The sequence below is a fragment of the Rhinatrema bivittatum genome, chromosome 2, assembly GCF_901001135.1.
Source record: "Rhinatrema bivittatum chromosome 2, aRhiBiv1.1, whole genome shotgun sequence".
Classification (NCBI taxonomy): Eukaryota; Metazoa; Chordata; class Amphibia; order Gymnophiona; family Rhinatrematidae; genus Rhinatrema; species Rhinatrema bivittatum.
In genome coordinates this window covers 387995165-388011228 of record NC_042616.1, presented here as the reverse complement: position 1 = coordinate 388011228, position 16064 = coordinate 387995165, and the positions used below count along the sequence as shown (strand labels likewise).

The window sequence follows — 16064 nt, the reverse complement described above, 5'->3', positions numbered from 1 at the left end:
GAACTTCAAATCTAATTTCTGGGAGACTGGAAATCCTGAGAAGGGGGACTCACATGTTTTATCCATCACTGAGTCTAGCAGTGAATGGGTCTAGTAAGGATGTTGGTTCCACCGGTACATCCAAAATCTTAAAGATATTGAGCACCTTGTATCTGATACAAGGTGCTCAATATATATATAAATTAGCAGACAAAATTAACCCCATAAGAACAATGCAAATACATGAGCCCAAACAAAAAAACCCTTGGTTCAACAAAAAAATAAAGGAAATTAAACAAAATATGAGAAAAAAAGAAAAAAGGTGGAAAAAAAAAAACAAATCAGCAGATAATTTAACCACATTTAGGAAACAACTAACCTATTATAAAAAAGTAATTCTTGATGCAAAAAAACAATTCTTTAATTCAAAAATTGAAAAATTTTCAAAGAACCAAAGAACACTATTCAACATAGTAAAAAATCTGACCAATGATAAAGCAGAGATACATCAAACCCCACAAGAAAACAAATGCAACGAACTAGCATACTATTTCTCAGACAAAATCACAAACCTTAGAGCTAAGATTCCGATCCTAACCAAACAGGAAATCAAAATGCAAAAAAGAGATGTGAAACAATTCTCCACATTTGATGAGGTATCACAAACAGAAGTAGAATCCATGATAAAAAGGTTGAACCCTGCACCACATATAATTGACACTATTCCCACCACAGACATAAAAAAAACTAACTGATATAACCTCCTACACACTAACCAAAATAATCAATTCATCACTCAGTGAAGGAGTAATGCCAGACCCACTGAAAAATGCAATAATCAAACCAGTTCTGAAAAAAAGAAACAGTGACCCAAACATTTTAAGTAACTATAGACCTGTTTCAAACTTACCTATGCTCACAAAATTAATTGAAAAAGCAGTACAAAAACAATTAGCTGAACATCTAGATGACAATAACATACTCTACCCATCACAACATGGCTTCAGAAAACACTATAGCACCGAAACATTACTAATCTCTTTAACAGATAACATACTATGTGGATTTGATAGTGGAAAACACTACATCTTGATACTACTAGATCTGTCCGCAGAATTTGACACAGTAAACCATAACATACTATTAAAAAGACTGGAAGAAATAGGACTACAAAAGAAAACAATTGAATGGTTCACTTCCTATCTTTCAAACAGATCGTACCAGGTACAGATAAAAAACACAATATCAGACAAGATCGACCTAAAAACAGGAGTCCCCCAGGGCTCAGCACTCTCAGCGACTCTATTTAACATTTACATGCTCCCCCTCTGCCACCTACTGGCAGGACTAGGTATCATACACTACATATATGCTGACGACATTCAACTAATTCTACCAGTCGAGGAATCTATTGAGAAACAGAGAGAGAGAGAGAGAAAGAGATTTGTAAGCCTGATATCCTTTAGGAGCAAAAGGGCTCTCACCAGGGGACCAAAGACCTGTGAGCCTACTCTAAACCCTAGGTAGGCAAGCATCAGGGAAGGATCCTGGTGGGGGAGACAGAAGGCAGAGAAGATAACCAGTTTAAACTTTAAACTATTTTTTTAACTTTGAGTTAAGTGGGGAGGTTTTTTGATCCCCATTCCCTCTGGGATTGCAGAGCTGTTTGAAAGCCTGATCCAACTGACTCTTCCCTAAGAGAAGTCCCACAGGAAAAGAAAAAATCAAGGACAAAGTAATAATTGAACTAAAGGATGGAAGAACATAAATCAGGATATCCAATCCGGATTTTTACCTATCAAAGGACTAGGACAGGGTAGGTGTCAGAGGAGGAGGTAGTGACTAAAGGTATAATTTTTAGCAGTGCAGAGGGGACCCTATCACTAGGGCTCCAAAGGAACAGCCAATGGGAGAGTGTGCACATTTAGAAATCACTATGGGCTCTACCCAGATGTCTATAACAAGGACACCTACCTACCATGCAGAAAATCCTGTATCAACAGACATCTGTACACTCATTATTGGACAATGTGCTTTATTTAACTTTATTGAATCAGTAAACTATTATTTTGCACCCAAGTCCTGGTCCTGTCTAATTCTTGCTGCACCTTACCTCATGGGAAGCACTAACAGATACAATGGTGACCTTTTTTTTCATTGTCTTGGCCATAAGCGAGAGCTTCCCCCCCCCCCCCCCCACACACACAAAAAGAATTCCCCCAGAGACTGAGAGTCAGTGTGAGATGTGAAATTCAAGCTGGAGCAGCCCTGAATATATAAATTACTTATGTGCCCTGAAGGGAGTTAAGACTTCTTAAAAAAGGAGTTACATTGGATGGCTTCAGTAGTAGCATGATTTACAGTCTAGTCTGCCTGTCAGTGGGTGTAGACTCTAGTTGTTTGCTGTGTGATCCATTGATTTGACTGGTCATAATCACATTTTAGATAACCTCTGAATTTCCATTTTTGGAAATATGAGGACAATGTGCAGGTGAGATTTTGAAGAGATTTATGGAGCAACTAACCTTTCTTGGGAGGTCAAAACTACTCAGAATTCTTGTAGGATTCTCAACTAGGCCCTTATTAGGAAGATCAGCATATCTCTCCAGTGCACACTAATATTCACTAATGGAACTGCTTGCTTCTAGTTACTTTGCATGGTTCCAAACTGGGTTATAGTAACCAAGATGGCATTGAGGAAGACTGTACAGATCTCAATGTAATAGTAGAATTGGGTGTTCTCTGATTATATTGAGTTGTTTTAATGTTACTTTGTATCAGTGGAAATTGACAGGCATGATGCGAGCCAGGACAAGTAAGCATTCTGTTTGCATGCATTTCAATGTGCTCATCATCGTTCAAAGAACACAATAAATCTGGATATCTAGAGGGTAATTTTCAAACAGTCCATATAGGCTAAAATCTGAATAATAGGAATTACTTTTTAATACAGTGGCCTGTTATAAACTTCTGACATACAAAGTAAATGGTCTTTTTCTCTTTTGTATTTCAGACAAGCCTAAAGTCATTAACACCTTGCTGCTAGTTCAGAGATAGGAAAAGGTCTACCTTCCTGGCTAATACAAGGGTTAGATGATAGAGCCTAGAATGCCTTATTGAGTGATGAAGGATCCTCAAGAATACAAGTTACTCAAAGACCATAGTGACTGGTCATGGACACCTACCCAGCTCTGATCTGTTTTGTGTGTGCCACTGGCAGAATTCAGCAAAGGGAGTCCTAAAACAGTCATGATTACTCAATCTCACTGTATATGGGGAACAAAAGGGAATTACTAGGGGTGTGCATTCGTTTTGAACTTAAATGGAAAACGCAACTTTTTTTTTTTTTTTGACTTAAAAAAAAGATGAGGCGTAAACAATCAGATTTCCAACGTATTCAACATAGCTATGTTGAATACGTTGGAAATCGCGATTGTTGATCTAAATACAAATTTAAACCCCTCACCCTCCTTAATCCCCCCCCCCCAAGACTTACCAAAGCTGGCCAAAAGTTCCGTGAGGGTCCGGGAGCGACGCGTGGGGAATCACGTGACGCCGCGTCACGTGATTCCCCTCGGGTTCGCTCCCGGAACCCTCGTTGGGCTCAAAAGGCACTTTTGGCCAGCTTGGGGGGGTCAGGAGGCCCCCCCAACGCCGCGTCCCGACGTCACGTGATTCCCCTCGGGTTCGCTCCCGGAACCCTCGTTGGGCCCAAAAGGCACTTTTGGCCAGCTTGGGGGGGTCAGGAACCCTCGTTGGGCTCAAAAGTTCCTTTTGAGCCCAACGAGGGTTCCGGGAGCGAACCCGAGGGGAATCACGTGACGCCGCGTCACTCTGACGTGACGCCGACGTCACGTGCTCCTTGCAAAGGAGTTCAGGAATGGCGTCCTGACCCCGCTGGACCACCAGGGAGTTTTGGTAAGTCTTTGGGGGGGGGGATTAAGGCGGGTGAGGGGTTTAAATTTTTATTTGCACATATGGACATAGACTCAACTTATGGAATTCTCCATAAGTCCATATTGACCGCAAATGGGACCCCCATTCGACTTATGGACTTATGAACTTAAACTTTTGGTCTGCACATCCCTAGGAATTACTATAAAGTACATGCCGTTTCTTTCAAAAAGTTAAAATGATAAACATTTAGGATAAAGACTCAAGCAAGAGAGGCAATAAACAGCATGGCATGAGTGTAGATAGGACTGTTTCTATAAATGTGTAGGCAAAGCAAATGTTGCTTACCTGATGTAACAGGTGTTCTCACAGGACAGCAGGATGTTAGTCCTCACAAATGGCTGACATCGAGGATGGAGCCCAACCACGGAAAACTTCTGTCAAAGTTTCAGGAACTTTGACTGGCCCCTACTGGGCATGCCCAGCACGGCACTAACCCTGCAGCCAGCAGGGGTCTCCCTTCAGTCTTGTTTCAAAGCTACAGGCAGTGCTGAAAAATAAAATAAAAACGAACCCAACACCGCGGGGTGGCGGGCGGGTTTCGTGAGGACTAACATCCTGCTGTCCTGTGAGAACACCTGTTACATCAGGTAAGCAACATTTGCTTTCTCACAGGACAAGCAGGATGGTTGTCCTCACAAATGGGTGAGTACCGAGCGGAGGATGTCCGAACCTGCACCAAATGTACCCAACAGAGTGCAACAGGCACAACAACTGGGGTGGAATTTGGGAGAGGGCATCCGCACCCTACCGGGAAGGTGGAAGGGTGTTGGTACATCATGTTGGAAAAAGGTTACGCAAGACAGATTGGCCGAAGATGGAATCCTGTCTTCCAGCTTTGTCCAAACAATAGTGGGCTGCAAATGTATGTAGGGAACTCCAGGTTGCAGCCTTGCAGATGTCAGGAAGCGGCACCGATCGAAGGTGTGCTACTGAAGTCGCTATGGCCCTCACAGAGTGTGCTTTGACACGGTCTTGGAAAGGAATGCCATCTTGCTGATAGCAAAAGGAGATGCAGTCCGCCAACCATGAGGAAAGAGCCTGCTTACCCACAGGCTGCCCTAACTTGTTAGGATGGAAAGAGACAAATAATTTAGTGCTCTTCCTGTGGGCAGCTGTACGGTCTAGATAAAAAGCTAGAGCCCGTTTACAGTCCAGGGTATGCAGAATTTGTTCCCCGGAGTTAGAGTGGGGCCTGGGAAAGAAGATAGGTAGTATGATGGATTGATTAATATGAAACTCCAAAACTACCTTAGGTAAGAATTTAGGGTGAGTGCAGAGTACTGCCCGGTCCTGCAGGTGTTTAGTGTAAGGCGGATAGGTAACTAGGGCCTGTAATTCACTAACCCTGCGAGCTGAAGTGATAGCCAAAAGGAATAACACCTGCCATGTGAGATATTTTAGGTCACAGGAGTGAAGAGGTTCGAAAGGTGGTTTCATAAGGCGACCAAGAACCAGATTAAGGTCCCAAGATGGGGCCGGAGGACGTAAAGGTGGCTTCAAATGGAGCAAGCCTTTAAGAAAGCGTGTTACAAGGGGTTGTACTGAAATAGAGACACCCCCGATACCTTTAAGGAAGGCGGCTACCGCACTAACATGCATTCTAATGGAAGAGGTCTTTAGACCTGATTCTGATAGATGCCAGAGATAGTCCAAGAATTTAGAGATTGGACAGGAAAGGGGATCAAGGGACTGAGAAGTGCACCATGAAGTATACCTTTTCCATTTGTAGGAATAAGATTTTCTTGTGGAAGGCTTTCGTGAAGCAATCAGGACACGAGAAACTGAATCTGAAAGGTTAAATGGCTGAAGGACTAACCTTTCAACATCCATGCCGTCAGGGACAAGGCTTGGAGGTTGGGATGGAGGAGGCATCCGTCGTTTTGAGTGAGCAGATGCGGGTCCTTTCCCAGAGGAATGTGCCTGTGGATGGAGAGATCCTGGAGTATGGGAAACCACACTTGGCGTGGCCAGTGCGGTGCTATCAGGATCATAGTTCTTCTGTCCTGACGCAGCTTCACGAGAGTCTTCGACAGAAGAGGAAGTGGAGGGAATGCATAGAGCAGACCGGTTGTCCACGTGAGGGAGAATGCATCCCTCGGCCGAGAGTGCTGGCTCCGAATTAGAGAGCAGTAATTGTCCACTTTGTGGTTCTGAGGGAACGCAAAGAGGTCTATGTGGGGATAACCCCATTTGTGAAACAGAGAGGTCGCTACCAAAGGATTGAGTGACCACTCGTGTGGTTTGAAGACACGGCTCAGCTGGTCTGCCAATACATTGTCTACTCCCGGCAGGTAGGTGGCCCTGAGGTACAAGGAGCGGGAGAGGGCTTCTGCCCAAATCTGCGCAGCTTCCTGACACAGAAGGAAGGAGCCTGTGCCTCCCTGCTTGTTTATGTACCACATGGCCACCTAGTTGTTTGTCTGAATTAAGATTACGTGGTTCGATAGGCAATCTTGAAAAGTCCTGAGAGCATAGCAAATTGCTCGCAGCTCCAGGAAATTTATCTGGTGTTTGGCTTCCTCTAGTGACCAGAATCCTTGAGTTTGTAGATTGTTTACATGGGCTCCCCAACCGATGTTGGAAGCGTCGGTGGTGAGGATTACCTGGGGATCTGGTGGAAGAAAAGGCAAGCCCTGTAGGAGGTTGGATTGATTTGTCCACCAGGCAAGAGACCAACGGAGTGCATCGGTGATGCGAACAATGGAGGACAGAGGCTGAACCGCTTGTGTCCATTGTAATCTCAGAGTCCATTGCGTGACTCTCATGGCTAAATGGGCCATGGGAGTCACATGAACTGAGGAGGCCATGTGTCCCAGTAGAACGAGGAATTGGCGAGCTGTTGCTGTGTGTTGAGACTGCAGCTGGCGAGCTAGGGACACAAGGGTTTGAACCCGTTGATGAGGAAGGAAGGCTTTTGCCTGTAAGGTGTCCAAGTCTGCCCCAATGAAGGATAAGGTCTGAGATGGGACTAAGTAGGATTTGTCGTAATTGACAAGAAACCCTAGAGAAAGCAAAGTTTGAGTTGTTAGGGTCAGGGAGGACCGAGCAATCTGCTGGGTTGGGGCCCTGATTAACCAATCGTCCAGATAGGGGTAGACGTGGACACCTGCCCTCCTCAGAAAAGCTGCAACTACCACGAGGCATTTGGTGAAAACTCGTGGTGCGGATGCCAGGCCGAAAGGTAGCACTCGATATTGGTAGTGATTTCGGCCTACTAGAAAACGCAGGTATTTGCGATGAGATTGCGGGATCGCAATGTGGGGGTATATGTGTCTTTCAGGTCTAGAGAGCATAGCCAATCCCCTCTTTGCAGCAGAGGGAGAAGCGAGCCCAGGGTTACCATCTTGAACTTCTCCTTGTGAAGGTACTTGTTGAGGGCCCTTAGGTCCAGGATTGGACGAAGTCCCCCTGACTTTTTTGGGATCAGGAAGTACCTGGAGTAGAACCCTAGTCCTTGTTGTAAGGGAGGAACGGGTTCTATAGCGTTTGACTGTAGGAGAAGAGAAACTTCCTGCTCTAAAAGAACAGAGTGATCGGTGAGTCTCCACGCCTGCAGGGGTGGGGAGTCGGAAGGGAGAGTCAGGAAGTTGAGATGGTAACCCTGTGCAATTATCGCTATCACCCACTGATCTGTGGTGATATGATGCCACCTTTCTAGAAAGTGGCACAGCCGACCTCCTACTGGTATGGCTGGAAGAGGGGTTTGGCAAGTGCTCTCTAAGAGAGAGTCAAAAACCCGTCGCAGGGCCAGGTTGTGGAGCTGCTGCGGGCTTTTGTTTACGAGACTGGCGAGGTTGAGTTTTATGGTAAGACCTCGCAGGCCTAGCTTTGGCTAGTGGGGGATAATACTTCCGTGGCCGGAAGAAAGACTTTTTAGAGTCCTTCCTAAACGGCTGTTTAGAAGGCAAGTCAGGAGGAATGGATGAGAGCTGTTTAAGTGTCTCATGATGATCCTTTAGTTCAGCAACAATTTGCTGAATCTGTTCACCAAACAAATTATCCCCTAGACAGGGCAAGTCAGAGAGCCTGTCCTGAACTTCTGGACGAAGGTCAGATGACTTGAGCCAAGATGGCAGAGATGGCCGTAGCAGAAAGTCTAGTGGAAGCATCAAAGATGTCATAAGCTGTTCTTATTTCATGCTTCCCAGCTTCAAATCCTTTATTTAGTAGGGATTGAAGCTGTGGTTGAAACTGTTCTGGTAAGGCATCTGAGTACTCCTGCATCTGTTTCAGGATGACCCTATTATATTGAGTCATATACAGCTGATAAGAAGCTATTCTAGAAATCAGCATGGCTCCTTGGTACACCTTTCTACCTATACTATCTAGGAATTTATTTTCCTTAGTAGGAGGTATGGAAGAATGTGGCTTTAGTCGTTTAGCTTTCTTTTGAGCTGACTCTACCACAACAGAATGATGGTCCAATTGTGGTTTCTGAAAGCCAGGTGCTGACTGTAAGAGATAGGTAGAGTCAGCTTTTTTGTTTACCGGAGCAATAGATCCAGGAGATTCCCAATTCTTTTTGAGAAGGTCTAGAAAAACCTGATGAATTGGAATAGAGGTGATGACCTTAGGGGCATCCAGGAATTGGAGCAATTCCATCATCTGGTGCCTGTCATCTTGTTCAGATTGAAGTTGGAAAGGGACCAACTCCGACATTTCCTTCACAAAATTTATGAAAGAGAGGTCCTCAGGGGGAGAACGCTTTCTACTCCCCGCAGGAGAGGGTGGTGAAGGCAAATCATCGGTGTCAGTAGAGGTATCATCACCCCAGGTGTCATAAGGATCAGGATGCTGACCTGTAGGACCATGAGGGGGCTGAATACCTGAAGGCCCCAGTTGAGGCTCCGAGAAATTGGAAGGAATCACCGGGGGTATCGAGAATGTCCTCGATGGAATCGGTGCCGGCATCGAAGGAATCGGTGTCGGCATCGAGGGAATCGGTGTCGGCATCGGAATCCTCGGTGGAGCTGATGTGCGTATCGCCCCCGAGGAATGTATCGGTGGCGAGGGACGACAAGGCACCGATGGAACTACCCCCGAAGGGGGAATTCGATACGGTGTTTCTCCACCTGATGAGAAGGCTGTCGGTGATCCGGGTATTGCCAGTGGAAAGGCATTCATAAGCGCTTCCATCCGGGCAAGCAGTGGTGCCAGTGCTGCTGGGATCGGATCGTGACCGGTTCTACTCTCGGTGCTGGAGTCGGTGCCGGAGGAGTCTGGAACCGTAGTATCGCCTTGTCGATGGCCTCCTGGACCAGCCGGTCCAGTTCTGCCCGGAGACCTGGGGTAACGAGACCCGGCTCGACGGGAGAGGGAGGCTGAGGCTGAGCCGGAGGGACCACCGTCACAGGTGGAATCGCGGCTCCCAAACCCCGGAGGGGTGAGGGTTGCCTCGGTGTCTGCGAGACAGGAGTGGACGGTGCCACTTCTGGTCGAGACTTCTTTGGCGGAGGCTCGGACAGTGCGGAGGCCGATGACATCGGTTCCTCTACAGGCCGAGACTTATGACGTCGATGGCGATGTTTCTCCTTCCGATCCCCTCGATGATCAGGGGAAGGGACAGGAGTTGATGGCCGTGAAGTCGTCGATGGCGGACGGTCACCGGAGGGCTGTCGATGATGATGAGACTTCGACGGTGCCGGTTCCGATGACGTCGATGCAATCGATGGCGTTGGGGTATGAGCATGGAAAAGTAGTCCCATCTTTTCCATTCTGGCTTTGCGACCTTTTGGTGTCATTAGGGCACATTTGGTGCAAGTTAGGACATCATGCTCGCTTCCTAAGCACAAAACACAGACTCTATGTGGGTCTGTGATTGACATAGTTCGGGTACAATCCGGACACCGACGGAACCCCGACGCCATGGCGATAGGCCAAAAATTTAGCCGCGGGACTGTCAACTGCCAACGGGCCTCGAGGGCCAAACTCGACGGTAGCCGACCAAACGGCGGCAAAAACTTACCAAAGTTCCGCGGAGTGAAAAATTTGAAGAAGGGAGACCCCTGAGGGGCAAATTTTCTTCAGAATTTTAATTGAAGAATTCCTGTCAGGAACATGGTTAAGAGCTCTTTGACCGCGTGGCTACTGCTGCGCGGAAAAAAGAAGACTGAAGGGAGACCCCTGCTGGCTGCAGGGTTAGTGCCATGCTGGGCATGCCCAGTAGGGGCCAGTCAAAGTTCCTGAAACTTTGACAGAAGTTTTCCGTGGTTGGGCTCCATCCTCGACGTCACCCATTTGTGAGGACAACCATCCTGCTTGTCCTGTGAGAAACATGTTAGCAATACAATAAAAATACAGAGGTAATGATGTGCTCAAAACATTATATAATTCTGTTATATGCTGTACTAGTTCCCTCCCTCAATCTTGTTAACAGGTCTTAAGTATGATACCTCACATTTGTGTGCCTCTTGACATACAAATTGTGGAAGTTGTTTGTATTCTCCAGCTGGCCTGCTCTGGGCCCCTGCAACCGTTGAATAATCTCAGCTTTCATTTCCATTGCAATGTGGGCAGGAAGCAAAGAAAGGAGAAGACGTTCCTGAAAGGCAAAATAAAATTATTTAGCAGAGTTTTGTACTTTATGCTATGCATGATATAAATTAATTTGATAGTTATTTTGAAAGGACATTATGGGGGATATATGGACCACTTAGAGTCCTAAAAGGTAAAATTGTTTGGATTTGTTTGTAAAACATTGTGCTTTTACTACAAATGGTTGGCCTCTGCACTTCAAGAACCAATAGGGTCCAAATGGACTCCTGTAGGGAGTACAGCTGTACCCTCACTTGACTGGATTTTGCCATGAAAGGGTTAGTGTGAATAACACCAAGTATTCCAATCAAACATGTTTCCCGTTCCCGAGATGACGATTTATTTATTTATATATTTATTTATTTAATAGAGGGGGTGGGTACCAATGTGACAGGGTTTGTTCAACATCCACTACAATCCTATGCTTAGAATCAAAGTCTGTGCATACAAAATGCATGTGTATACTTTTATGCACACATTCAAGAGGTATCCATTGTAAAATTGACTTTAAAGAATTTTAGACCTTATAAGTGATGACAATTCTAACAAGAGGAGTTGATTTGTAAACTGCAGCGTTTGCTAGCTACATTGTAGAAATCAACTCCTTTCCATCACATATGTCAAAAATTCTTTAATTAAGGTAAATTTTACAATAGATACCTCTGAATGTGTCTATAACACCGCCACCCTGATCCCAACCCACCTCCCAAAAAGTCACTCTGAATCAAAGTGCCCCTTACAACAGTCCATGTAGAAGAGGATCAGACTGAGCCCTAAGGCACATCTATGTATGTACGTACAACTCCAGATATGCGCACATGGAGAGTATTTTATAACCAATGCACGTAGGTTATAAAAAAGCACATATTTTTGTGCGCGACAAGATATGCACATTTATGGGCACGCACGGCCCTTTTAAAATCTACCTTTTAATCAGCTATGTTTCTATATCACCAGATAGATTTCGAAGTTATCCAGGCACATGTACTTGGATTATTTTAACCTTAACTGGCTATATTCAAAGAATATAGCCAGTTAAGAAATAATGCCTTTAATAGAAAAACATACAAGCAACAGGCCTACCAGTTCAAAGCTCTACTCCACCACCCCACTGCAACCAATATTGGCCTTTTGTGGCTGATCTCTCATCTTCCCCAATCCCACCATAACTGTTATAAAACATTGTGAGCCTATAGGCATGAGAATGCCATTAGCAATCAACGTCAACAGACTACCTCATCAATAAGAACTACTGATTCTTTCACTGCCATGGCTTGAAGTGGATTATGTTTAGGGCTTCTGATTTTAGGTATTTATAAATTGTAAATTTAGCTGTTTATTTTCCAGGTAATTAAAGGTTCTTTGAGGGTATTAAAAATCATATTTTTGCAGCACAGGTACTATTGTTGAGTACCTTTACCAGTTTAATCAGATACATACATTTAGCTATGCACACTATCACCCTATTTTGGAAGAGGGCTCTAGGTATACATCAATGGAAGAAACAGTTGGTTGAGTTAGAAATACTGGAAAAAAATGATATACTCAGGGGGAAGAGAGAGGAAAATGTTTGGGAAAAAAATGTGGGATTACTTGAGGTACGGCTAGATTCTCTCTCTGTAATGACTGAGAGGTTTATTTATTTATTTTTTATCTTCATTTATTCAGAGCCTTGCAGCAATTCATCATAGAGATAACCCAATGATGATGAGCCAGACTTTCTTCCAAGGGGTGATAACTGCTCTGAGCTTGAAGATCGCATTTTCCATGAAAGTTCATCCGGCAATGAGGGGGAGGAGTTGGTAGTGCCAAAAGCCAAGATCTCAAAAAGAGAAGCATCCTGTGGCCAAAGTGGTAGACGCAGACCTAGGGCTTCACAGTGCAGGGAATCACAGCCAGAGAAAATCCTGAATACTGCCAGCATAAAAAGCAGAAATGGCACTTTGTGGCAAAAAGCTCCATAGCAGGTGTGTAACAAATTGGCAAACAAAGACATTGGGCCTGAATGAAATGGAACACCACAAACAAGTCAGAGGGACAATATTTCAGAAACTTTTACCCTATTTACATCTGACAATATTTTGTCAATAACTGTGAGAAAAGCAAACAGGGAGGCAGAGTGTAAGTTCAGGGAGTAGAAAAAGTCATTCTGGTAACAAAAAAAAAACATGAAAGCAACTGGATGATACTGAACCGAGGCATGCATAGGCCTCCTGATTTTGAGTGGCTTGTTCCATGGAGACCAGAATACCCTGAAAAGTTGTGTGCTCTATGCACAGGACATCCTTGTTTTCATGTCACGATGAGTCTGAAAATATTGCAACAAAATGAAGTGCACATGTGCTTGGATAAAGCTATGCGGGAAGAAAGGAGCACTGTAGGCATGTTTGCTGCCTTCTGAAATATGTTCACACTGTTTGTGGAGAAACTTTGAAAATGGTATGTGCCAAGAATGTACCACATTATGGACAAGCAGTAGGTAGCTTTCACAGGTCACTCTCCCATTAGACAGTATAAGGCTGAAATTCAGCAATACTTAGCCAGACAAATAGCGACTTGTCCTGTTCCATTCGGCAGCCACAACTTATCAGTTACGTTAGCCAGATGAGTTAGACCTGCTCAACAGCAGGTGTAAAGTTAGCTGGATAGGGCTTATCTGGCTAATAAGCAATTTCATTGAGGATATTCAGCGGCATAGCAATGCCGCTGAATATCCCTTGTAATGTCTTATCTGGTTAACTTACTTAGATATTTTATTCTGAATATTGAGCCCTATATGCCCAGCAAACCCTTAAAACAAGGCATCAAAATTTTGTGGTGCTAAGATATGGCAACAGCATACTCCTTGAATGGGGATATCTCTACTTGGGCAAACAAACTGGAGAAGAACAGCATAAACAGGTAGTCATGTGGTATAAAAACTTGTTTAGCCCTGGTACAAATCAGGATCATATCCTTTCACCAGCACAGACTTATTAGAAAATCTCAAATGAGAGAAATTATCATCCATCTTTGTTTATGATAGAAATCTCATCTTAGTTACATATGTATCCAGAAAAAATTAAAAATTAATATTGCTATCAACAATGCACTCTGACATGAGAGTAATTTGGAAGTAAAGACTTACTTATTATGCAATATAACAAAAGGAAAGGGAAGGTGGAATGCTTGGATTACTTATTATGTATGACTACATGCAAACACAAAACAAACAGGTGGCTAATGACAATGTTTTTCGATTTGATTGATGTTGGTGCAATTGTCAGCTTTGTTTTTTTGCATGAGAAATCATCCTGCTTGGAAAGATTATATACTAACACAGTAAATGTCATCAGAAAAAGACCCAAGTGGTCCATCCTTTCTGCTCAGTAAGCTAATAACCCAATGAACATGGGTTACCTTTCTCTTCATCTTTGTCCTTTGGCCACTGGGATCCTCTTTGTTTATCGCATGCCTTTTTGAATTCTACCTTTGTCCTCACGTCTTCTGGAAGGGCATTCCATGCACAGAAAAATTACTTTCTGACATCCATCCTTACTCTATCCCCTTAGAGCAACATAATATGAACCCTTGAATTACAGTTTGTTTCCATCAAAAAAGGTTTGATTCCTGGGCATTATTAATACCTTTCAGATTTGTAAAAGTCTGCATGGTATCCCCCCCCCCCCCCTCCTTTCTCCCCTCCAGTGTATACACATTTAGGTCATAGGTCCTTCAATCTCATCTCATAACTTTTGATGCAAACCCAACACTATTTTATCATCCTTCTCTGGATGGCTTCCATCCTGTCTCTATGGATTCCAGAACTGAACACAGTACTCCAGATGAAGCATCACCAACAACCTGTACAGGGGCATTTATCATGTCCTTTTTCCTACTGGTTATGCCTCTTTATATGAAGCCCAGCATTCCTCAGGCCTTAGCCACCACCTTGTTACATTGCTTCATTGCCTTCAGGACAGACACCCTCAGCACCAGTGATCATCAAACAGTATAGTTTGATATTGCAAATAGGATCCAGAGAAATGTCACAAAGACCCGAGTTTTGAACTTCAAAAAAACCAGACTGTCGAAATGGGGAAATATCTGGAGACAGAACTTGAAGACTGGGAGAAAATGGGAGAGGTCGAACAACAGTGGGCCAAACTAAAAGAAGCAATTACAAAAGCAACAAATTTGTATGTTAGAAAAGTAAACAAAAGTAAGAGAAATAAGAATCCAATCTGGTTCACAAAGGAAGTGACTGATGTAATAAAAGCAAAAAAGCAGCTTTTAAGAAATATAAAGAATCCCAAAAAGTGGAACACAGGAAGAATTATCTGGTGAAACTGAGGGAGATGAAAAAAGTAATCAAGAAAGCAAAAAGTCAGGCAGAGTAAAGGATTGCCAAGGAGATAAAGTGAGGTGACAAAACATTTTTCAGATATATCAGAGAAAGGTACATAGTGGTATAGTGAAATTGAAAGGGGTTAAGGATCAGTGGGTGGAAAGAGATGATGAATTAGCAGAAATATTAAATACTTCTGTTCAGTGTTCACAAAAGAAGACCCTGGAGAAAGACAGTCACATGTTATCAAGACTGTAGAAAAGGGTGGAGTAGACGAAACTCCATTTATGGAAGAGAATGTATGGGAAGAGCTAAGAAAACTGAAAGTGGACAAAGCCATGGGGCCTGATGAGGTTCACCCCCAGAATACTGAGGGAACGTAGATGTGCTGGCGGGTCCACTGTGTGACCTGTTCAATAGATCTTTGGAAAAGGGTGTAGTGCCTAGTGACTGGAGAAGAGTGGTGATGGACCCGCTTCACAAGAGTGGGAGCAGAGAAGAGGCTGGAAACTACAGGCCAGTTAGCATCACTTCGGTGGTGGGAAAATTAATGAGACTCTGCTAAAAGAAAGGATAGTGAACTATCTACAATCCAGTGGGTTGCTCGATCAGAAGCAGCATGGATTCACCAGGGGAAGGTCCTGTCAGACGAATCTAACTGATTTCTTTGATGGGGTGACTGGAGAACTGGATCAGGGAAGAGTGCTCGATGTAATCTGTGGGCCCGACGCAAATATAAGGAGCCCATGACTTACCTGGGGCCGTGGGTGAAGAAACAAAGCCTCAGCAGCCACGAGTGGCTCGGCTGACATCATCATCGGGGTGAGCCGGTGCCCCCCGATGATGTCGGCACCATTGGCTCTCCTTTAGGAGGCGGTGCCGGGGGGGGGGGCGGGCGATGTCAGAAATGGCCACGGCCGGCCGGCCTTGATGACATCAGCTCCAGGATTTAAGGGAGGGCCGCGCCTCTTTTCGGGAATCAACGTTTGAGGTTCGGCTGTGGTGCAGGAGTCAGCGAAACATGGCAAAATGAATGTGGCAGTCAGGGAGCCACAAAAAAATGATAGAAGGGGGAGAAAACAAAATATCTGGGCCCGTGCGGCAGGAAGGTCCGATCCGGGGACAGAAATGGGTGAAGAAGCCAGCTGCGACCACGGCACCAACCGGGTGGTTGCAGCGGACCCTGGGACCCTCCCCCCACCAACGCAGAAAGAAGGGACCTCACAAAGGTAGAGGGGATAGACCCTTTGCATAGTGGCAATATCAT

The 16064-nt window shown here is 44.6% G+C and overlaps 1 protein-coding gene across 1 annotated transcript in view; it reads right to left on the bottom strand.

Moving 5' to 3' along the window:
• ADCY2 (adenylate cyclase 2) overlaps positions 1-16064 on the bottom strand; it is a 1371519-nt gene that overhangs the window by 530859 nt on the left and 824596 nt on the right. The window contains exon 5 of the mRNA XM_029590013.1: positions 10329-10477. Coding sequence (XP_029445873.1) covers positions 10329-10477 — 149 coding nt within the window. The remainder of the gene's footprint in view (positions 1-10328; positions 10478-16064) is intronic.